The sequence below is a fragment of the Phodopus roborovskii genome, unplaced genomic scaffold (genome assembly GCF_943737965.1).
Source record: "Phodopus roborovskii unplaced genomic scaffold, PHOROB, whole genome shotgun sequence".
NCBI lineage: Eukaryota > Metazoa > Chordata > Mammalia > Rodentia > Cricetidae > Phodopus > Phodopus roborovskii.
In genome coordinates, this window is record NW_026126410.1 from 23945967 (window position 1) to 23971243 (window position 25277).

General features: G+C 44.1%; 1 protein-coding gene across 3 annotated transcripts in view; it reads right to left on the bottom strand.

Annotated features, from left to right (window-relative positions):
- Positions 1–25277, bottom strand: part of Pdzd2 (PDZ domain containing 2) — a 221857-nt gene that overhangs the window by 47815 nt on the left and 148765 nt on the right. For all 3 annotated transcript variants that reach the window (XM_051182565.1, XM_051182564.1, XM_051182566.1), the window contains one exon: positions 6710–6821. In XM_051182565.1, the coding sequence (XP_051038522.1) occupies positions 6710–6821 (112 nt within the window). The remainder of the gene's footprint in view (positions 1–6709; positions 6822–25277) is intronic.

Consider the following 25277-nt stretch of genomic DNA (forward strand, 5'->3'; position numbering starts at 1 on the left):
GTGCTTTCTCCACATACAATACTGATTTTTTTTTTTTTTTTGAGATATACAGTTGATATAGGTCTTGCTCTGCAGGCAAGCTGGTTTAGAATTCAGAATTCTCTTGTGTTTTGTGATTTCCAACCTGAGTGCTGAAATAATTGGTATGTACAACTGTGCCTGGCTTAGTAGTGACTTTCTAAATAACATTTCTAATTAATGTTTATTAAGTATAACAAAAGCACATCAATGAAATTTCACATGGCCTCTAACACACTGATCAAGACACATTAACCAGAATCTTAAAAACCCCCTTGGTTTACTGACTGCTCCTCACTCAATGCTAAGATCTAAATGTCACTGGTCACCTCTGCCTATTTTTGAACTCTATATTAGTGATTATGTACTTTTTGTGTATAGAGCTCCTTGTTCTTAACACTTACTATATTTCTATTTATTTTGTGTAATGTATGTATGTGTTGGTATGTATGCCATGGTATGTAATGTAGAGGTCAGAGGACAGCTTGCATGAGTTGGGTACTTGGATTGGAACTCAGGTCATTAGCATTATGGTTAGGAACCTTTACTTGTGAGCCATCTTGCCAATTCCTAACATACTTCATTTATGAGATGTGACCATGCTGTTTATGGTCAACAGTTTGTCCATTTCCATTTTACATAACATTTCATTGTATAAACACACATTGCACTTTGTGCATTCTATTTTGAAGGACACTGGCTCCTTTCCAGCTTTGGATGTGAAAGAGTAGTGATGTGTGTACGTGTTGGTACACGTAGTACGTTTTTATTCACACATTACTCTTTTTTAAACAACCCACTAGAAATGTAGAAAGCATTTTGAGCCACGTATACATCTGTGGGCTATAGTTTGATGAATCTGGATCAAGACTCCAGCTATTGTGTTCTCACGCATGCCCCCTGTGAAGGGTCTTCCCAATGCTACACAGATGTGGAAGTGCTGGCTCCTGGCACGCTTCCTTCTACAGTGCTGTTATCTGCAGGATGAACCCTGTCTTCCCTATGTCATTCTGCTCTCCATCAGGCTTAATGTCAGTCATTCTCCTGGGTGCACAATGTGGTTTTCAATTTTCCTTCCACTGACAGCTGAAGAGCTCACACCTCTGTATACATAGGCATTGGTTGACCCCTTCTCTAAAGTGTCTGCCTAAATTTTATGTCCATTCTTTTATTAGATTTTCTCACTGATTTTAGGAAGTTTTTAAATTTTAATATGTGACATTATGAATCCTTTGTTGGAACTATGAATTATAACTATGTCTCCACATCTATGCCTTATGTTGTTTTAATGGTATTTTCTGGCAAATACGAAAGTCATAATTTTAACAGTATGATGTAGTCATCTATGAATTAATGGCAGGGTGCTTGCTTTAAGGAGTGTGGAGTATGTTTACACAAGATAAGATGGTGTCGTAGTTTCTTTTCTATCATTTTAGATATTATATAGTCTAAGTTTAGTTTGTTTTAATAAAATATCCTGACAATTTAGAGGCAAAGGTTCTATTTTAGTTCATGGTTGGCCAAACAACTATAAATATAGGTTAAGACTCTGTGTGGTCATCTTATAAGTGGCTTTGGAGATTCAGTGGGCAGAGAGAAACCGGTGAAGAGGGACCCAGCTAGACAGAAAAAAAGCCTTCTATTTACAGATTGTTTTTTTAAGATTTAATTTTAATTATGTGTACTTGGGTGTGTCTGTGTGTGGGTAGATGTACACATGTGAAGGAGCCAGTAGAGACAGCTATTGCAACCCCTGGAGGAGTTATGGACTGTTGTCAGTCACTTTACATGAGCAGTGGGAACTGAACGGAAGGAAGATCAGTATGTACCCTGAAGCTCGGAGCCACCTCTCCAGCTCCATACACTGCATCTTTAGCTCCTAGACTGTGAATTGATTCATTTGATGGGGTCCAATGTCCACCTAGAAATTTCTCTTAAGTTTTTCATGTAATAAGACGAGATAATGGTAGACTTTTAAAAGTCACATGTTAGCTGGGCGTTAGTGTCATATGCTTTTGATCATGGCACTTGGAAGGCAGAGACAGGCAGATCTCTGTGAGTTCGAGGCCAACCTGGCCTACAGAGCTTGTTCCAGGACAGGACAGGCTCCAAAGCAATACAGAGAAACCCTGTCTCAAAACAGACAAACAAACAAAGTCACATGTTGCTTAGTTTTTAATAATGACAGGGTGCTGATACAATTAATGGATGCCACTTAAGGCTGAACTTTTCAAAAGCTACACATTAACTTTGTAAGTAGATTTTCAAACATCTGAAATCCCTATGCAACCAAGGAAATTTTGCATTTAAAAAGATCACAAACTTAAGAGGTTAACACGGATAAATCAAAAGTACTGAAATTAAAGGCGATCCCTGCTGGCAAGAAAAGAGGTAGTCAGGAAGGAAAGCCTGGGCTAGAAAATTAGAAAAATGTTCTGTGAAATGACAAATGATGTTGCTTTAGTCATTTTGGAGCCAGACTAGGCAAAGCCCTCATGGAAATGGCTGGAACCTCATACACACACTTAAATAATTCATAATTTAGTAATTCATGGGCCAGATTAATCTTTCTTGGCATGCTTACTCATCTGAGTAAGATTTAGTAGAAGAAAATTCCTTTTGGGTCAACAGGGAGGCGCTTGTCATCAACAGGAGAGAAACCACACACAGTAGCTTCCACTGATAATACCCTGATATGTGAATACCACAGTGACTCATTCAAGAATATGAAACAACAACCAGGTCTGGAAGGCAGACAAGTGTGGATCCCATGGCATTAAGACCTCCCATGTGGGGCTGGAGAAATGGCTCAGCGGTTAGAGCACATATTGTCCTTGTAGAGGACCAGAGCTTGGTTCCCAGCGCTCCCATTAGGCATCTCACAGGTGCCTGGAACTCCAGCTGCAGAGAGCCCACAGCTCTCTCTGCTCCTTGGGCACAGACACACACACACACATTCCCACTAGAAATAAACTCCTATACGAAAGAGTCTTTAGCCAGCCGGTCCACAGTGCTGTCAAAGCCCCAAGATTCTTTAGCTGCCAGTCTCATCACTTCCCACCCTCCCCTATGAATCTGCCCTATGCTCATGTGCTCCTTTCTCTACCCATTTCCAGAAATGGGATGTAATTATCGTGAGTTCACCCAGCCTTGTGTATACCATCATCTCTCAACTCAGCAGCCTGCAGTTTTTCCCCAATGTAATCTTTTCTAAGCTTTACTGGACTGAATCATTATTGCCACTGGACTTTATTAGGCCGTTCAAAGAGAGAGGATTAAAAGTTGCCCCCATTTTTCTCATTCCCTCCACCCCACTGCCCCCATTGCCTGGAAAATTTCCCATTCTCCTCCTCCTGGCCTCCTGTCTTCTACCCGTATCTCAGCCCTCCTTTATCCTGCTGGATCTGGGTGCATCCAATAGCACCACAGTCCAGAGAGACTCCCAGCCACTCTGCCACTGTGTGCCATTGTCCAGGCCATCACCATGTGTGTGTGTGGGTTGCCTTCCCTAGGGACTAAAGGCTCTCATGAAGGCCTTCCTGTCTGAGGCCATTCAAACTTTTGTTTCCCTTGGAGTTGGGAAAGGGGCAAGAACAATAAGAATGAAAATGAAAATGACCATAGTAACTAATGATATCAGCAGTAGAAACACTGAATGGGTGCTTCTGAGGGAAGGTTTCACTGCTGTCGTGCTCTGAGTGGCAGTGCCAACCACATTCTTTCATCAGTCTTCCAGAAGGCTAGATGCATGGAAGGCTCTCCTATCTCCGGAGAGAATAAATGCATAGTGTAACCTTCCCTTCACAGATAAAGAAGTCACTGGTCCCAGGCCACTTGTCCCAGGGGCAGAGCTGGAAACTGAACACATTCAACTGATGCCTGTGCACACTTCTTCCGCAGCTCCACATTTCCCTATCACAGGCTTAGATGGCTTGAGAAGAAGGGAAGATTCCCCTGTGGCAAACAGTGGCCAGCCTTGGACTGGTTATCAGCTAAAGGTGTGGCTGGTTCCAAATTGACAGTATGGTTAGGAAAAAAAAAATCAGACATCTGGAAGGTCTCCGAGCTACACCCACCCCCATTCGAATCTAGACACCCTCCCATACTCCCTGTAGGGTACAGAATTCCTTTCACTGTCTTGAGGAAGTCAGTGGTGGGAAGAAATGTCTGAAACATAGGCTCTTTTCCTGGCTCCAACCCAGTGACCTTTGGGGACTTCCTTAGCCACTCTGATCTCATCTATAAAATAAGGAATGTAACTGCAGTCGGTTTCAAAGATCCTTGTATCTCCTGAGAACTCAGAGAGCCTCCCTGGGGACTGAGTACAGTGGATAAACTCTTCCAAGCCAAGCACTACCTCCTGTCTGCCCTTGTACACATGGGATTTAAAGCATTTCTCTCAGCTGGTGGGGACCTGCTTACTACCTCCATGTAAGAGCATTCTACCTGATGCCATGGAGCCTTCTAGCCTCTACCCGATACCATCCCTTCCTGCCCACCCCCCCCCAAAAAAAAATCAACCTAACATGATGCTGCCTAATTATTCCCAATTGTCAACCAAAATAACTAATTTTTGTAAATAGAGCTTTAGCAGAGATGTACTTTATGGTCCCAAGCTATTTATCTTCTCTGAGAATAAACACAGCAGAGGGCCAGATGATGGGGGCCAGATACTCTACATTGGCAGCACCATCCCTTTCCTTGCCTGGGATCTGGGTGTGGAAGAAAATGATGGGATAGGAGACGTTAATACACTATGCATTGTGTTGGGTAATTTTCTGAGAGTTAAGACTGGGGTCCCAGTGGTATAAGCACTTGCTGTGCAGTCCTGATGGATGACCTGAGTTCAATTATAAGTAGAAGGAGCAAACCAACTCCCAATTGTCCTCTGGCCTCCATACATGTGCCATGGCATGCGCAAGTCTACTCACCGCTTGTGCATGACATACACACACATCTGTAGCAATAAATAAATACATGATGAAACAAAAACATTACCTAATGTTTCAAAGTCAGGGTATCAATTTTCTTGGGCAGCTGTTAGAATGCAAGTTGAGGGAGGTTTAAAAACAGCCTAAGGATGCAATGTTACCAACTGCTAAGGGCTCAAAGCTAAGTTTTGCCTCCCCTTCCCAACGCCCGTGAGTGGCAGCTGGAACCAAGTTATCTACTAGGCCAGGAGGCACTGTGCCAGGAACCCATGCTACATTTGGAGACCATAAAAGCACTTTCATACATTTTTAAAATGCAGGAAAAGTTGAGCAATTCAGTACATATCTCCCATGTCAGTATGTGTTATATGCATGTGTGTATGCAGGTGTGTGGGAGGATGCAAGTCCATGCAGTGTGTGTAGAGGCCAGAGGTTGACAATCTGCGTCTTCCTCTGTTATTGTGCACTATTTACTTATTTAACTTACTGTGTGTGGTAGATGTGTACATGAATTCATGTGTATGGTAGATGTGCACATGAATACATTATATGCATGTGTGTGGTAGATGTGCACATGAATTCATGTGTATGGTAGATGTGCACATGAATACATTATATGCATGTGTGTGGTAGATGTGCACATGAATATATTACATGCATGTGCACATAAATGCATGTGTGGTAGATGTGTACATGAGTTCAGTGTATGCATGTGTGTGGAGCTATGTGCATGTGAAACCTGTTGGGTGTGTGGTGTATTGGTGTGTATGCAGCTCACTTGCATCTCTGTATGCGTGTGAAGGCCAGAGCTCTTCCTTTTCACTTTTGTGTTTAGAGCCAGGGTCTCCTGCTAAACCTGACGCTTGCTGTTTCACCTGTGTGTGCCACACCCTTGTCCTTGTCCCAGTGCTGGGATTACAGAAGTGCCAAACCCAGCTTTTGAGTGGGTACTGCGGATCTGAACTCAGTACTTTACCCACTGAGCGATATTCCCAGTTCCCACTGTGCATCTGCATATGAACACAGTCATGAAATTTAATTTTTGATGGAAAAAGTATCTGACAAGGCAGAGTGCAAAGGACCCATGAAAGTCATGTGTGCCTTCTTCTGCTGTCTCCCCTGGAGCCCAGGTCAGGCCATCAAGGGAGGTACCCAGGACACGTAGACTATGGAATCTATCAGTTCTGAAGGTTGCAACCTCTTCTGCCATTTCACCTCGTGCTTAGCTGAGATGCAAATGTGATGTGAGATAAAATCCTTTCGCCACTTGTTCTAGGCAGCTGAGGGAGTTTTGGGGGCATGTGCATGCTGAGAATATGGGCCACCCCAGAGTTGATACTGAAAGGGTCGTCTGGACCCTCGTAAGATAAACGAGCTAAACATTCGGGAAATTGAAGCTTCAGCAGACACACACCTACACTGACACACACTTTGTGATGGCACAAAAGAAATAGTCACGTGGGCAGCTAGGCTTAACGTAGCTGCTCTGCCAGAGTATGCCTCACTGGAGGAAAACAGTTCTGAAATTTTAAGGAGATAAAGGGCTCATCTCCCTAGGTGTAAGCCTGTTAACTCTCCACTTAGGAGGCTGAGGCAGGAGGATGGTGACTTCAGGCCAGCCTGGGATAGTTGACAAGCTACAGGCCAGCCTGAGCCTCGTACCACTATCTCCCCAAAGTGTTCATCCTTTTAATAGGGTGGTTCCCTGTTCCTGAGGATGCTAGCTCCTCTCATTCTCCACAGGCACGGTGGCCGCTTACCTGAGAGACGACTCTTGAGCTTCATTTTACTGTTGCCTTGTTTGGGGCTTTCCAAGCTCCCCTTGGACTCTTCAGAGCTGCCTACGTCCTGGGATTCTTCTGACTCCGGCATCTAGAAGGCAGAGCACAGAGCTGATGGGAAAGGCTGGGCCTCCGAGGAGTTACCTCAGCCAGGATGGAGAAGCAGCCATACAGATGTCATGTGAGAGAAATGTCTTAACAGGATGAAGGCCCCATCCTTTAGATTAACCAGTGTGCCACCAGCAGGCAAGTGTCCCCTCAGAGATACCAGGGAGATTTCGGGCTGGAAAGGACCCCTGAGGCTGTTTCTGCTCCCATTTTACCTGGTGAAGGTCACCCCAGGGTAGCCAGAGGCAAGGCTAGATTGAGAATCCTGGACTCCTGGTTTACGGGTTAGATCGTCTTGTAGGATACAGGTTACCACAGGGAAACATTAAACCAAAAATCCAAACCTGTCTCTAAAATTGTGATTTGTGTCAGTGACAGTCAGGGTTATGTTCTGAAAATGGCAGTTTAAGGCAATCTTGCCACTGTGGAAATACCAAAGAGCACAGTGTGAGACCTACATGATCTAGGCCAATCACTAGGGCTGGGGTGGGATGGGGTGCTCTGGATAGTCGAGAGGCCAGTGCAAGGTACAACATTTTACATTCACCTGCTAAGATAAGAAACTGACTCTAAAATGAAGATAAAAAGTGTAGTGTGGACAATATGTCAATGAGTAGTAGTAATACAGTCCTTTATTATCAAGTATTATGGACTGTGTATGGACTGCGTATGCTGGCGTTTACATCTACTGGCACAGGCTCTGTCGGAATCAGCACTGGTTGCATTTGGGGGCTCGTCTGAAATCTTATGTGCCACTTGAGTGTATTTCCTTCAGTCCACCCAGTGTCCTATGTGCTACACGCCGGATTCTGAACTATCTAGGTTCTGTGGAAGGATCAGTCAGCCCAGATGTCTGTAGGTCTTGTTGTGCATCTGATTCCAAAAAGCGATTTAGGAAAGATCATTCCATAGGTCGTAGTGTTAGGCATTCCAGAAAAGCTAACCGTGCTAAAAAATACACTAGTGGATTGAAATAGGAGACTCAGGTATTTGAGAGTATTTGTTAAAATTTGGGGGGGGGGGAAGGTACTGGGGAGATGGCTCAATCAATAAAGCACCTTAATGCAAGCCTGAGGACTTGAGTTTAGATCGCCAGAGCCCATGGGAAGAGCAGAGAGTGGTAGCCTGAGCACGAAAGGGTAGGAGAGGCTGGGAAAGGGGGAGGGAAGGGGTGTGCAGAGAGAGAGACAGGTCTCTGGAGTTTTCTGAGAGAGGGCGTCTCAAGAAATAAGTTGAATGGATTCAAGAAACTATTCAGAAACAGGTAAATCAAAATAAATTCTAAAACAAACAAAAAGTGGCTGTCTTCTTCAACAGAGAGCCAGTGGCAACCCCTGGCCCCTGCAAGCATGCATGTCCATGTACGCCTGCCTGTAGGTATATGTATACACATGCACATGAACATTTAACGACCCTACCAAATTCAAGGGATAAATTTAAAATGTAATAGCTATATCAAATAACATTACAATTTTATTTTCCTTCGAGGTTCTAAAAGGGGGTGTGTGAAAAGCCTCACATGAAAATAGATAAGCTCAATGCTAAGAATTGCACACAAAGTTGCAAAGGGCATGCACATATCTAATTTAGTGTGTAAATCATCAAAAAAAAAAAAAAAGCATTTAGAGCGATCTTCCAAAAGAGTCCTCTTTCATCAGGTGGTTATTTATATTGACTTTATCTGATTATTTAATTATCTGATTTATTTAATCTGATGTTTGCAAATTCCCTTCTTTAGGTTCAAGTATCTTTTCAGATAAGAATGAATTATAGGATGAGAGAATAAAAAGTTGTGGGCAAAGTTTTGGAAGGGGCTTTGGGAAGGAAAACAAATCCTGCCATAATAAACAACGATAGCAAATTTGGCTCACTAGTTTACGATGTCAGGGACTGGCAGGTGTCCAGGGTTAGATTATGAAGGGAATCCTAAAGGTTATTTTATAGGCTCTCCAGAGGGATGAATGCCTTTGGCAACCTCAAATCCCGACCTTGGTGCAAACCCAGTACAAAGAACCATCTGGACAACAGGGAACCAAGAAACATGCAGACAGGAATTATTCAGAGAGAGGAAAAAGGCATGGAAAGTGGCCATCTCCACTGTGAACAGCAATTCCCAGAGCAGGCTCAGGCTCATGGCTCACCTAAAGAGAAAGGTGTTCTCTGCTTGCAAGTCCATGAAGGCTTTGGGGCTAGTGGATGGGTGGAGGCCAGTACCCAAAGCAACAGCCAGCTGGGTAGAGATGCTTATGTCAAAGAAGGATTCCCCCCACCACCCCCAAGGCCTTATTTCTGGAGTTAGGAGTACATTTCTTCTGCTCTCCTCCATCATTCCAACACATTCCCAGGCCTTTCACAGAATCAGAGTGATTCTGGAAATGACACACAAACTCTTGAGCTCATGAGAAGGGCTGGCTCATGGCTGCCCAGTGCACTGCAGAGACCCCATGTCCTTAATTTCCAGCTTCATATTTACTAGGATATTGCTCCTCCCATCCTAAGATACTATAGCTAATGCAATAATTTGGACAGTCAAGATGCATAAGTGTGTGGCTCCCTCAGTCCATTTTTTTTTACCATTTCATTTTTCCATTGAATATGCTTCCCAAGGCAAGCAGTAATGTGCCCTTCTAACAGATGAGGAAAGAAAACAGAGACTATTAAGTAATACTATTTTGCTCATAATGTTCAAGGTCCACAACAGATTGCATGTGAAGATGAATCTGAAATGAGTCCTGAGTTCTAGGAGACCACATACATGTACAAAGTCAGATCTAAAGTCTGGAGATGCCAGAAAGATGCAAAGAGCATGTCTTTGCAGAAGCTGAGGGCAATTTCAAAGTAGAGATGGTCAATCAAAGCTTTCAAAAGAACAATGTTACCCAACCCCCCTCCCAATGCAACAAAGAATGAAATGACATTTAGTTTCTATGACTTACAAGTTGTGATATATCTGATGCCAAAGAAATCTTATGGTAAACTATGGCTAAAACATGAATGGATCTAGATGCACCACAACTCACTTTAAAGGACTTAGGGTTGAGATCAAGGCAGGAATGAAGACTTATTTCAGGACTTTCTGGAAGTATTAGCATAGGAATGTTAGTCCATTTTGTGTTGCCATAGATACTACAGGGCTGGTCTGTATAAAGAAAACCTAGCTGGGTGTATTAGTACATTTGCCGGGTAGAGGGAGGGGGCATCAGGAATCCAAGGTCCTCCTTGGTTGTTTTGGATGCTGAGGAATCCAATTTTGAGGAGCCAATGTGTATTGGGTCACACCCATGACAAAAGACCAAAAAGGCCAAACTTGCCCTTCTGAAGGCCTGAATCATGGTAAATAGCCTGGTGAAAAGATGACATGATCCTTTCATGAAAAATCAGGCACTCTCTCCCAATACCACATGGCCGGGTTAAATTTCCAACACAAGCTTTATTTACACCAAAGCAAATGGGTCCTGGATTTCAATAGAGTAATTTCCTCCCCTAACAGAAAATTGTTTGTCAGATTATATGGCTTGGGATTCAATGAAAAGGAAGTAGGCTTTGGAGACACATTAGCTCCATGTTCTAGCAGGAAGCAGTGTACAAAGTATAATTTTGACTACAATGGGCCTTCCCTTAGTCTTGAGTTATTGTATGAAAATGCCCAAGTAAAGAGAATCCTTTTTCTGGACATATTCCCTGCTCTAAATTCACATAACAAAGGATCCCACTCTAAAAATGAAATTTGTAGCTGTTCTAGAAATAAATTAGCAAGATGTTCTTCTGGAAGCCCTCCCTTCACTCCAGCAATTTCTAATTCGTGCAAGGCAATTCCGTTATACTCTTGGAACCTAACACAACTTTCAGACCCTCACCTATCCTAGCATCTGAGAAATTCTCTTAATGAAAAAGCAGTTTTAGCTTCAGGTTTTGCAGGGAGGGAGGTGGACAGAGAACCCAGCTTGAGGTACCCATCCTGGTGTGTCATTTTATTAGTAGTTAATGTCAATTACTGTGAGAAGCAGTGTCCACATCTGAAATATGGGGCTGCAGGAGAGAAGTGAATCTACTGTGTAGATTTCTGATTCATGGAGTCAGGCTTCCCTCTCAAAAGCACACTAACCAGTGGAGGGATGGAGAAAGAATATGAATGAATATGAGAACATTCCCTGGAAAGCGATAAGCAATCGGATGTGACAGGAATAATCTGATCTACGTGACTCTTAGATGAGGACTAGAGAAAGCTGAGCAGCAACCCACTTTGACAGAACCCCTACAAGTCAGGCTTCCCACAGAGTATCCCTGGCAAGAGACACAAAAGGAAGGTTGAGCTGGGTACAGGTACCAAGGACAAAGTGATGGTTGTATGTCTTTGCCATGGGCCGATTCTGAGGAAGAAGATTCCTAAGGGCAAGGAATGACTAAGCCTAACTTTGTGTCCATCAAAGTCATGGGATAGCTCCAAGGGTCCTTAAAGAGCCAGGCTTAAGGAAGCAAGGCAGGGCCTTTGGAATGCCCCACTGCCCTACGTCAGATGAAGCGGCTTGGAAGGAAAATGGACCAAGCTGGAGCATTCATTCCCATGTTCCCTCCCAGTTCACGCCTGAGATAGAGCAGGGAAGCAGAAGCTTCTTGGGTGTCTACCAGACAAAAGGGAGGGAGGACCATTAGAATGCCACTCGAAGAATATATACCTTCCCATTCAATATACAAGTGTATGAGCAGAAGCATGTGGCATCTACTGTGGCTGACATAAAGTGCTGATGTTCAAGGCTGTTCATTATGGAAAGTAAAAAGAACTGCATTTACTTTGAAAGGAGTAAGATGACTGCTAGGACTAGTGTGAGGATTCAGCATGTACACTAGCAGGGACCCAAAAGTTCCTCAGGGATGGTAAAGGGAAGTTTTAGTTGGATGGACAAAACACACACCGGTAGGCCTCAGAGTATCTCTAGATTTGATGGATTATGGCACATGACAAGTTCTAGACGGCAGTAATGTTCATTTCAGCCTCACATCTACAGACACAGCAAGTTTAATTTCAAACTAAGTAGTGACCTGCTGGGAGATGTCATTCTGTATATGTTTCTCATACTGGTTAATGAATAAAGCACTGTTGGCCAATAGGAAAGCAAGATAGGAGGGACTAGGAGACAAGGAGGAAAGAGGAGGTAGTGAGGAGGAGTCAAGATGGAGAGTCTGGAGAAGGCAGAACCGCCAGCCGCCTCTCCCTGGTAAGAGAGGAATGTGACAGGAATAATCTGATCTACGTGAAAATACATAGAAATGGGTTAATACTTATGACAGAGCTAGCCGATAAGAAACTAGTACTGGGCCAACAGAATTATATCTAATACAGAGTCTCTGCACGTTAATTGGGGCTGGCGTGGCGGCGGGACCAGATCAGGCGGTGGGCAGAAAAACCATACTCCTTACAGTGACCAAGTTGGAAGCCAAAAGGAAAGTTGCCATGTTTGGGGACTGAACATGGAGGCAGGGGTTGCCATCAAATTACTGCAAACTTAAAGAGCTAAAAAGGCAATTTAAAAAATTATTTATTTAACATCCTGGCCAAAGTTTCCTCTCCCTCCTCTCTTCCTAGTCACTCTCCCAGACTCCTCCATTGTTCCCACCCCCTACCCAAATCCACTCCTGTTTCTGTTTAGGAGTCTCCCATGAGTATTAACAAAATATGGCATACCAAGTTGCAGTAAGACTAAGCCCTTCCCCATGTACTAGGGTAGGACAAGGTGGTCCAATATGAGTAGGGTCCCAAAAGCCAGCAAGAGTTGGAGACAGCCCCTGCTCTCAATGTTAGGAGTCTCATAAGAGGACCCAGCTATGCAGCTGTAAAAAACATGCAGAGTGTATAGATGAAACCCATGCAGACTCCCTGGTTGTCAGTTCAAACTCTGAGTCCCTTTGAGCACAGGTTAGTTGATTCTGTGAGTTTTCTTGTGGTGTCCTTGACTCCTCTGGCTACTATAATCCCTCCTCCCCCTCTTTTGAGGATTCTGAGTCTCTGTATTTGTTTCCATCAGTTGCTGGATGAAGCCTCTCTGATGACAATCAGGCTAGATACCAATCTGGTCACAGAAGATGGCCAGTTCAGTTTATCTATCCACTATTGCTGTGAGTCTTAGCTGGGGCCACCCTTGTAGTTTCCTGGGAGATTCCCTTGTGTCTGGTTTTTACCTGACCCCCAAACGCTCCCCCCTATTTCCAGCAGTCTCTTTCAGCACTCTCCCCCTACCTCCGAACCTGATCACTTATGTTTCCATCCCTACCTGTCCCTCAGTCCACTCATAAAATCTCTTCTATTTTCCCTTCCCAAGGACATCCGGACATGCTCCAATTAACCCAAATGGAGAGAAATTCAAAGCAGTTCTACTAAAATCGGGAACAAGATGAGGTTGTCCACTCTCTCCATATCTACTCAATATAGCTCTTGAAGTTCTAGCTAGAGCAATAAGACAACTAAAGGAGATCAAGGGGATACAAATTGGAAAGGAAGAAGCCAAAGTATCATTTTTTTTGCAGATGATATGACAGTATACATAAGCAACCCCAAAAACTCTATCAGGAAGTTCCTACAGCTGAGAAACACCTTTAGTCAAGTGGCAGGATACAAGATTAAAAAAAAAAAAAAAAAGAAAAAAGAAAAGAAATCGGTAGCCTTCCTAAATACAAGCAATAAATGGGCCAAGGAAGAAATCAAAATCAAAGAATCAACACCCTTTACAATAGCCTCAAATATAAAATTATTTTGGTGAAAGGCCTATATGACAAGAAAAATCTTTGAAGAAAGAAATTGGAGAAAATATCAGAAGATGGGCAGATCTCCCATGCTCATGGATCAATAGGATTAAAATAGCAAAAATGACCACTTTACCAAAAGCAATAAAAAGATTCAATGCAATCCCCATTAAGGTTCCAGCACAATTCTTCACAGACCTTGAAAGAACAATCCTCAACCTTGCATGGAAAAAAAAATCCAGGATAGCCAAAACAACCCTGTACAATAAAAGAAAGCAATTTTTATTATAAATTAAATCCCAGAACATTTAGGTAGAGCCAGCCAGGTTTGCACTGTACTCCAACGACCTGAAAACACACTGTGGTGTTCCCTCATAGTAGTGGTGATGGAAAAGAGAAACCAAAAGAAAGACATGAGGATTAGCTACAGCAAAAAAGACATTTTCTTTGAAGACAAGATGAGCTCTAAGAGAACAGACTGAACAGGTGTGAGGGAAGTTGGGACTGTGGGAAGCAGCACCCCCATAAGTGCCTAATCATTCTCCAACAGGCATCTGAAGGGGGCATTCACTCTGGATATTCCTAGGTGTGAGAAAAACAGATTTAAGGAGTCTGCCTGGGAGTTGGAGAGATGGCTCAGCAGTTAAGAGCCAGAGGGTCTGAGTTCAATTCCAAGCAATCGCATGTTGGCTGCCAACAAATCTGGTGCCCTCTTCTGGTGGTACAGGCATCATACAGGCAGAACACCATATATCTAAATAATTAACAACAAAAGGAATCTGCCTTAGGGTTGGTGGAGCACTGTCCCAGGTTCCATCTCCGACACCCTGAAACCACAGACACACAGACACACAGAGACACACACAGACACACACACACACACACACACACACACACACACACACAGACAGACACAGACAGACGCACACAGACGCACACAGACACAGACAGAAAGACACACACACAGACAGACAGACACAGACAAACACTCACACACACACGGACACACACACACATATACACAGAGTAGAGAGAAAATTGGAAAAGTGGAGATGAAAGTTTTTAGGAAGAAGCTTTGGGATGTGTGCTTTATCAGAGACCAGAATGTGTAGATTTGCAAGGGAGTTACACAGATGTTCAGAACATGAAACAACTTGAGTAAATTAAAGAGAGATACAGTTATTGACGCTGCCCTCATGGAAGCTGCCTAAAAAAGGCATGCAATTATAACCCCAAAGGCAGTGAAAGGGACAGGGGGAATCAGCAGGGTGTCCCTAGGACAGACCTGATGTTGGTGGACAGGGGCTATTTCCAGGGCTGTAGCTCTCTACTGGTAGTGATGTTCAAATGCATTTGAGCAATGCCTGCTTTATCAAATGGAGGACTCACTGATTACTTCTCCACAACAATGAACCCTGCAGGGTAGAATCTAGATCAGTATTTGGCAACAAAACATCTGAGCCAAAAGCCAAAGGAACAGAAGAAATATTTGAAAAGGCATCTGAATGTGGGCAAAGCAGGGCTGGGAAAGAAGAAAAGAAATTGAAGCAGGAGGTAAAAAAGAAATTTAAAGGGGAAGGATCTGAAACACCGGAGGCCGCCGATTACTGACTAAAAGTGTATAGCAGAAAGTGATTCTGCTCAAACCCCAGAACACTGAAATCTGAGGCAAGATCAATCTCCAGGAGAAGGTGATGGGCATGAGGGCAGGCACTGAAGGACCACCAGGGCAGGGCTGGCTCAGGGCCCTATCTGCAGATAGATATTGGAAAACCAATCATTTTTCTGCATACAACATCAAGAACCTCATTACTAAGACAGAACAAAATAAGATGTAGGAGAGACCAAAGAAGGGCATTAAGTGTTTTTTTTTTTTTTTTTTATGTTTTGTTTCTGTTTTTGACTCAAAGGTGATGACAATTACTTCCAATGGATTCTTAGCCTCTTTGGGATTACAATCTGCAAAAGGGAATCTAGGTCTGTCAGCATTCCCCCTGATTATCACAATTGCATTGACATTTTTCTCTTACTGTAAAACTGCCTAAAGTCTCCCTTTTGACCAAGACAAAACAGGGCACCACGGTTTCCTTTGTGGGAGCAGAGGAGGCTACTCAGTGTCACCCAGGAACTAGCCCTTGGGTTCAAGCTGAAGTCTATCACTTAGTAATGCTCTGTAGATGCTGTGTGAAGCACTTATGAGATTGCCTTGAACACACTGTGACTCATCTAATGTTTGGCTCCTAGACATCATCTGTCTTCCTCAGCTGGCTCCAGAGGCCTCACAAACAAACAACATGACTTTTATCTCCAGCTTTTCCATTGAAGCATATCTGGTCCCAAGGAAAGCCTCAGGAGAAATAGTCGCTTTCAGTTCTCACTAGGGTTTTTAATGTTCCCATCATAAGAGAGAGAGAGAGACAAAAAAGGGTTTTTAATGTTCCCATCATAAGAGAGAGAGAGAGACAAAAAAGGAATCTGCAGATGTGACAGAAGACATCTCAGCTCTAGATCCCTGGGGAAGTGGGGTTGGTTCACCCACTGGCCAGGCTGCACAGGACTGAACAACATGATTTCCCTTTCATGCTTCAGTCACAGGAAGATGGTTTGAAGGCTGCTAAATGAAGCCCATTTTCCAAATCTCTGGGGCAGATGTGTGAGTGACCAAAAGAGAACCAGATGGCCATCCAAGAGGCCAGGGCTGAAAATGAATTACCATTCATACAGAGGAAATCAGAGCAACAGTGTGCGCTTGCACACACTTTAATCAGCACCGGGTGGGAGTGGCAAGGAGCCTGTGACTTGCATACAGAAATTAAAAGATGACTATCCCTCTGCTGGACCATTGCTTTCCATCCAAGAGAAAAGCCCGGGACTGATGAGAAAAGCAGTAAATGTAGAGAGACAAATCTGTCATCCCCATGTGCTCTCGTACGTGCAGAGCACAGGGAGTGTGCACAGCTCAGAAACCCTCAGATGCATTGGGGGTAGGGCTACAGCTGATGTCCATGGAGACATCCAAGCTGTGGCTCTGTGAGTGAAATAAAATTGCCCTTGTTCTGTACGAGCCTGTTTATGCCCATTCACCACCTCCCTCATACCCCAGCAAATCTGAACGGGTTTAAAGGACTGTGTTGGGGATTATTTAGATGATTTTATGCATACAAATTCAATAAGTTTCTTGGTTACATAGAAACCTGTGGTAGGGAAGTCACCTTTAAGATCCCTGGAATGTCATCAAGTCATTAGCCCTGTGTGATCCTATGGTATGTCTGTATGACCTGCCTATAAAGAGGGCAGTGCTCTCAGGGACTTTCAATTCTTTAAGTGCATCGATGATGGCAGGGAGAACTGGCATGTCCTCTCATCAAAAAATTCAAATGGTAGCACACAAGCATACCAACATTCTCAGTCAAACAAGCTTTGTTCCTGGCTTGCTGTGTCCCTATAACCTTGTGGGTGAGAAACCCATGGGGTCAGGAACTCTTTTCTAGATTTATGGCCTGGGAAGTGAAAGGTGGACAGCTCCCACACTGCGGGATCTGACCCAACCATGATAGCTTTACCCTGAACTCAGAGCAAAAGAACAGTGGGAACTGTGTGTGTGTGTGTGTGTGTGTGTGTGTGTGTGTGTGTGTATACATACAGGTGATAGTCTAGAGATTCAAAAAGCATGATGGAAGTGCTGATTTAAAAACATAAAAGAAAAAAGGCATAGGCTAGGCAGAGCATGGATTCTGGATTCAATCCCCAGCACTGAAAACTAAGTAAACAAAACAAAACAAAATGGATGAATATATTAGCAAATGACATGAGAGGGGGACAAGCAGCCTGGTAGGAAAGTGGTGGATGAGCTGTGAAAGGTCTCTCTCTAGCTCAGCAGCGTCAGTTTGCACGAACACGCTCCTGTACAAACCTCCCAGTCTCCCATGGATTGCGATACTACACAAAGCCTGGTTCTGACTGGGAATACAATCCAGAAGGTTCAGGCAAAGAGAAGGGCTTCTTTGTGGTCCAATGCTGGCTCACTGTTAGGTTCCGTGCATAACACCCTCAGGGCCTTACTGACCAATGTGAGTTGTATTCCAAATTCTTTGTTTCCTAGAGTTGTGAGTTTACATGACTTGACCCAGAGTCCTAAGGACATGTCTTTAAGAATCTGACAGGAAACTGTAGATATGTTATGGAGTCCATGGGAAACAGCAAGAGAGGCTGGGTTCTGGCCCTCCAGCTATCACCCAGGGCTCAACGAACTCCTGCTGGAGATCTATGGCTGCTCAGCAATGGATTCCTCATTTCCCTGTCCTTGGTCTCTTTACTGCCTGTGGCTGCTTTGACGTTACAAAGGCAAAGGTGAGGAACAGTGACTGGTCTTCAAAGCTGGAAGTGTCAGTCACCTGGCCTTCATAGTTGCTGACTCTACATCTGGTGGCATAGGCACACTCTGCTCCCCTCCCCCGTCTCTCCACCTACCGCTCTGAAGAAACGTGGGCATCTGTAGAAAACATGCCTCAGCAAGTAGAGGGAGGAACTGATGTGTGGAGATAGCTGAGCAGGCCATAGACTTACCCAAACTGCCTGCTCTTATCTCAAAAATTCCATTTTAAAATGACACTAATAAGAGACTCCCATGAATTTGTAAAGCCTACGTATCTTGAAAGGGAATGCTTGCTACATATCATGGGGCTTCTCAGCATCATTAAAGGTGGTTTCAGGTCAGGGCTTTACTAAGAAGCACACTGCCTGGAAGGAAGGGAAAGGTCTGTCCTTGGTCTCTTGTGTTGGCCCTGGTGGTGATGGGAGAGAAAATGGCTTGGGGACAAAGGAAGGAGAGGCAGCTTGTGGACCTGAAGTTTCTTGGGGCAGGGGGGTGATGACAGAGAATTCTATGGGTATCACAGGCTGTGAGTACAGAGCATTTAAGAACAGTGACTCTAGGAGAGGGTGCAGCCAATGAGAAAGGTCATGATGGGAGCCTGTCAAAGGTGAATAAAACCCTATTACAATACTGCGCAGGAGGAACCCTGCCTTCTTCTAAGTTTCAACCGAAGACCAGAAACTTCATCCTCATCTTGCCCCCCTCCCTAACCCTCCTATCACCAAGGGGCCACTGTGGCAAGAACCCAGCCTCTCAGTGACAGGCTGACACCACCCCACCAACCACCTCTACCCACTTCAGGTTTTACCTTTCCATTGTCTTGGTCTCTTCTTTTCAGTGAGGCCAGCAAAGACCTCCATATCCAGTTGTCCTCCTCCCCTTCACTGCCCAAGGATTCCAGCACAGAAACCGCATCTGTCACTCAACTGCAAAGCTATCTATGACTACAATTCTCATAAAAGAAGTCCTATTCCTTGGACTGGACTAAAGGCCCAGCCTGAGTATTTGGCTCAGTGGACTTCTTGGTGATCTTTGGACAGTTTGTGTTACAGTTTTACACTGGAATGCCATTCATTTCTGTGAGTAAGTTTGTGGAAATCTCATGAAATAATCAAATACTATTCCATCCACCTTGGAAAAAGTTATAGCCGTCATACTGGTACATGTCTTTAATCCTAGCTCTTAGGAGGCAGATGCAAGTGGGGATCTCTGAGTTTGAAGCAGCTGGTCTATTCTTTATAGTGAGTTCCAGGAGAGCCAAACCTAGATAGGGAGACCCTGTCTCAAAAAAAAAAAAAAAAGAGAGAGAGAGAGAGAGAGAGAGAGAGAGAGAGAAAGAGGAATGAGGAGGAAGAGAGAAAGGGAGGAGGAGGAGAAGAAGAAAGTTACATCTGTCTTCTTGAGGTCAATATACCATATGGCTCCTAGGTATTTATTATTGCAGAAGTGGAGATTGTAAAATGTACATAAATAACAGTAATTCACGCTGGGCTATAACAAATGCTGTAAGAGGAGAGAAGCACACCAGAAAATGTTCACTGTGTGGATGGAGATGCAGAGCTGGCTAGAGCAGGGTGACTCATACGATGGCTTGGCTGTGGGCGCCTGCCAGGCCACGTGATACACTTCTGTGGTTGGGCATAGTATGGGCGGGAGGAATGTTATGAAGAATTAGAGACGTCTGTCCAGGGAGACAACTATTTGCTAAGTAAATAGATATCTTTCAAGAGGAAATCATTTCAAGTGTGTGTGTGTGTGTGTGTGTGTGTGTGTGTGTGTGTGTGAGAGAGAGAGAGAGAGAGAGAGAGAGCGCACATGTGTATTAGAGAGTGAGAACACCTTACTGACAAGTCATGAATCAGAAGCGGACTTTTTCTGACTTGGAGTGCTAAGAGCCAACAAATATTCAAAATCAGCAATGGGAAAAAGCAGAGGTGATAGACAGCAAGAGGAACAATAATAATTCCAAAGAATGAGGGGTGTAGAATCCTAGAAGGTAGGAAATGTGAGGAGGAGCACTTTAAGTTAACTTAAGAACAAGGACGATGGTCTTCTTTTTCTGCAAATGTCATCCAGGGAGCTAAACCACCACTTATGTAAACAGCAAGGCCAGAAAAACAAGCCAACAAACAGCAAACAAAAAAGCCACACAAGTTCACCATGGGGTGGGGGAACTCTATTGGTCCTGAGCATCTTTGTTTCTTTGAGAAATTTCTGCCCCGAATTCCACAGCAGACCTTCTGACCTTTTGCTATTTTGCTTTGTTTTGACTCCCCAGGCTCTGTGCTACCATGTTGCATAAGATGGGGCTAGAACTAGAAAAAAATCAAGAAATTCTGCCTGCCTTCTGGTTCCCAGAGAAGCTTTTGGTGAGGTTTGTGCTTCCAGCATCCATGTCTCATTTATCCAATGCATCCAAGAACCATCAAAGATGATGTTGTCACTTTAAGAATATTTTTAGTTACATGTACTTATTTTGTAAGCCTGTGTGTGTGTGTGTGTGTGATGCTTGTGTCACAGCACATGAGTGGAAGTTGGAGGATAGCTCATGGGGAGTCACTTCTTTCCTCCCACCGTGGGAGCGCCAGGACTGAACCCAAGCCCTCAGGCTTGGCAGCAAGGGCTTTTACTCACTGAGCCATCTTGCTGACCCTAAGACTACTCACTTTCTTAAAAACCATCACAGTAAATCGGGCAGTAGTGGTGCACACCTTTAATTCCAGCACTCAGGAGGCAGAGGCAGGAGGATCTCTGTGAGTTGGAGACCAGCCTGGTCTACAAGAGCTAGTTCCCCAGAACAGACTCCAAAGCCACAGAGAAAGTCTGTCTTGAAAAACCAAAAAACCAAAACCAAACCAAACCAAAACAAAACAAAATCACAGTAAGTGAAAGGGAGGCGGAGAAGGGATCTCCTGTCTTGGGGTAAGGTTAGACTATGTCAGGATTGCATCCATGAGCAGTTTTAAAAAAAAAAAAATGTACATTTCAGGTGCTTCCCAAAGCTCACATGAGTTATGTTTTCTTCCATCTATCATTTTCTGCTTGGGAACTGCCCCCTTCCTTTTACTGTCTATATTCCCCTCTATGTATGGACCAAAGACTTAAGTTCCCAGAGGGCTTAAATTCAGCAGACACAAACAGAGCAGTGGTACTGATGCTGAAAAGGTGTGTAATAAAGGTGTCTTTAAACCACGTATTAGAGCACACAAACACAAGAAGCCACTTCTCTAAAGTGATAAAAACTCTTGACTTTTACAATATAATTTTCACAAAAGAAATTAACAGACGGGCATGGACACTTTAATTAATGCTCTGGTGGCCCATTATGTTATTTTACAGATTATTCTATGATGGGAGCTATCCTTCTGTATGCTCTGAATATATGTTTCTCTTATTGGTTGATGAATAAAGCCGTTTCTGCCAATGGTCGGCAGGATTTAGCCAGGTGGGAAATTCAAACAGGGACAGAGAAAGGTAGTAGACAGAGTTTAGGAGATGCCATACAGCTACTGAGGAAGCAAGAGACCCAGGCAACACTGGTAAGCCAAGACCACATGGAGATATACAGATTAGAATGTGTTAATAATTAAGAGAGAGCTAGCCAAGAAGAAGCCTGAGCCATTGGCCAAACAGTTTATATTATATGGCTCTGTGTGTTTATTTGGGACTAAATTGCTGCAGGAATGGGTGGGACAGAACTTCTTTCTACAAATTCTATAATATGTAATATATAATATTTATTACACATTCTAGTGGTCCGTTATTTTATAGATTATTCTATAACATGTGTTTTATATATGTATACATCACTCTGGTGGCCCATTATGCTATTTTATAAATTGTTCTATAACATGTAATATATATATTACAGGTCTTAGTGGCCCATTATGTTATCATCCCTAAAGCTGACTGCATATGGTATTTTCTTTAACAGTACACATACACATGTACACACATACACATAGACATACACCAAATAAAATGTAATAAAATTTTTTAAAAAACAAAATGAGGGCTGAGCATAGTGGTGTATGTCTTTAATCCCAGGACTTGGGAAGCACAGGTAAGAATGAATTCGAGGCCAGCATGATCTACCCAGCACGTTTCAGATTAGCCAGGGCTACATGGTGAGAGGCCTTTCTCAAAAGGCAAAAACATCACTACTACAAAATGAAAAAAAAAAAAAAACAAAAAACAAACAACAACAACAACAAAAGATAAAAACATCAAAACTCAAGAAGCATACAATCTAAACATCCTAATATTTTCCTCTTGGTATTTCCACACCCCTTTGGAGACCCCTATATTATAAGCCCCATATACAGGGCACAACGTTCACTTTTTACATACGAACAGCACATGCTGCTTACTTTCCTGAGAAGTGCAAACTGCATGGACGGGAAGGAGGCACAGAGCCAGGTAGCGAGTTCCAGCATGTCCCTGCAAATGTTGCTACAAGAACAAGTCTACTCCAAACACGAGCAGCTTTCCGGGCAATTCATCCTGGGCAAATAATTATTCTTATCTCTGTTCTCTTCCACTAATCGCTTCATCTCTTTAAATATGAAACCAAAGCCACCCCCAAATTTAACTCTTATTTTCTTAGGCCAGTGTTAATGGCAGCCTTCTTTTCCTTATCTGGCTTTGGCAGCTCTGCCTAGCGCACTGAGTTTCACACAGCTTTCTATCTGTGCCTGAGCCAGTGGAAGTACTCCTTACATCATGGGAGTAAACGGAGGCCCACCTGGGGAAGTCCAGGATTGGGAGGAGAGGTGGGATAGCTCATAGCTGGGAACACAGAGAAAAACATGCAATCCGGGTAGCTGTGCATCCGGCCCAGCCCATGCTGGAGCTGGCACAGTAGTTTCCACAAGCACACTGCCAGTCTATCTGCAGGGACAGGTATCTGCAAAGACAGCAGGAGCACAATGTGTAATTGTGTGCCCCTGAAGGAATCAGGCTTCCAAGTCCCCCATGCACACAGCAAACACTCTACTCCCTGACCCCTAAACTGCAGGAAGGAGAGGGGTCTAAAATCTTTTCCTCAAGACTGTGTGTCCCACACAGGGAGGTGGTGGGGGGGGAGGGGGCTCGGGAGGGAGGCTCCTGCCACTCTACCACATGGTCATAGAGCCCTGAACTTTTGCTTTCTACAAACTTCAGGAAGCCCAGAGTCCTGGGCCCCAGCATTGTCCCTGCATGTCTGTAGAGTGTGTGAACACTCTGTGGCCCCCTTTCTCCCAGGCTCTGTGTTTTCCCAATTGGCTGGCTGCCTTAGCTGGGGGGAGGTGGAGATGGGAGGAGGCAAGTGAGGGTGGGGTGGAGGGTAAGCTTGGTATCTGTGGTCTCTCTCATCAAGAATTTCTAGCCTAAAACGTGAGAGGTATGGCCCAGCCTCATCTCCAGGCTCCTCAGAGGCATGCCATGTTACTGTTTTCTTTCCCAGAGCCCACGTCCTCTACAGCTGGAGGTTTGCACTCCTGGGGCCTTTGGCTAGTCTTTTCATCCACACTCACTTGGACATCACCCATTTCTATCAGACTGCTTACTCCTTCATCGCTATTGTTAACATGTTAAATATCAAGTCCTAACTTGCCCAGTTGCTTTCCCCCTACTCTTAACCAAGCAGAAGGAAAGGGGTCTACCAAAACTCTAGCTCTTTTAATGGAAGGGATGCTTACACAATCCCTGTTTCCCCTCCCTGCATGCTTGGTCTAGGCAGAAATTCCCAGAACAGAGAAGGCAGATGGGATTCCAGTCTTGGGACACAAACAGATGTTCACTGAGCCATGCCCATTTTAAATTCACAGATGGTTGCAGAAGTTGGCAAAGCCAGTGGAGCTGAGCAGTCTTTTTGATCAGAGGTCTTTAGGGGGCACTGTGGGAACTCCAGCTACTATGTGGGACTGGCCACCTGTGTGCCATCTCTCCTCCCATCTAGGTCCTCTCTACACGGGAAAGGTCTAGAGTAAGCACGAGGAACAGACAAGTGACAAACCTGGCACAGCCACTTCCAGGGTCTGCCACTAAAGAGGGACAATGGCACTAAGAAAGCTGCCCCATGCATGAGTAAGTGTGTCATGACAATCTGTGTTAAGGTCCATGAAGGATAATGCAGACATACAGCATGCCAGGCCCCAGACGGGTATTACGTGTGCATTCTGGAAGACTTCCTGGAAGAGGTGAATCCCAAAGCAACAGAAGTGGGAAGTTGTTGCCTAGGAAGACCAGAGTGGGAGTTGCTAAGCATTGCCTGCAGAGGCCATGGATTTAGAGGGACTCTGGGAGCAGAACACCTCCTGCTGCTGTTCATAAGAGAAACAAGTCTTAATATGACCCTCGAGGCTGTAGGAAGAGGACATTTTCTCCTCTTACAGGAGCCCAGGGAGCCTGGACTAGGTTTTTCCACATTCCCAGACTTACTCTGTGAGGCTCTGACTTCTAGTCTGACAACACGCCTCCTTGTTATGACATCCTTAAGCTCAGCCTCACACACATGGTACTCATCATTTTATTGAGACTCCAGATTCACCAGAAAAAAAAAATTAGCTCAGGTCCCAAAGATGAAACAGTTTACCAGTTATGGCAACCTAAGTCAACCAGGAATGACACTTAGATGCTCCAGTAAGTTCTGAATGTCCAGACATGTCTGGGACACTTAGAGCAGACACCTCACCAAATGTCCAGCCCTAATGCATTCAGGACAGCCACTTCTTTCTTGAGAAGTAGCTACCTACGACACAGAATTTTAGGGTCTCATCTCTACAGCTGTTCCAGTAACAAAAGGAATCAAATGCTGTGCCTGACTTATAGGCTCCTAAGGTCAAGCCGCCTTCTTCGATCTTTTCTGCTAAGTGAGGTTCTTCAATTTTCCCAAGCCCTGATCACCTTAGTGACCTCTAAGAGCTTCCAAACTTGCCATCCCAGAACCAACTCCCTCAATGCCAAGAGAAGCCAGATCCAAGGTCTCCTGATTGACAGGCTGGATGTTCCCAGCTGAGCTGAGACAACTGTGCATATGGCAGAGATTACTTCCATTAAATTCTTCTTGTTGTTGTTAAAAAATACAAGAAGGAGATAAACTTTACTCAAGTCACCATCCCCATAATGCCTTGTCATGTTGATGACACTGTTCATTCTCCTTGGTTCCAGAAAGATCCACTCTGCTGGAGGGCTCAAGCATGGACATCCTCTACTTCTAGACGATCTCCTTTTCCAGATGAACTGTAATTATTTATGCTTGGGCATGGCATAGTAGTAGTCATAGCAACAAGGGTGTGTCCTCATGTCAAGGCCGAGGTCCTGAAACTTTCATCTAAATCAATG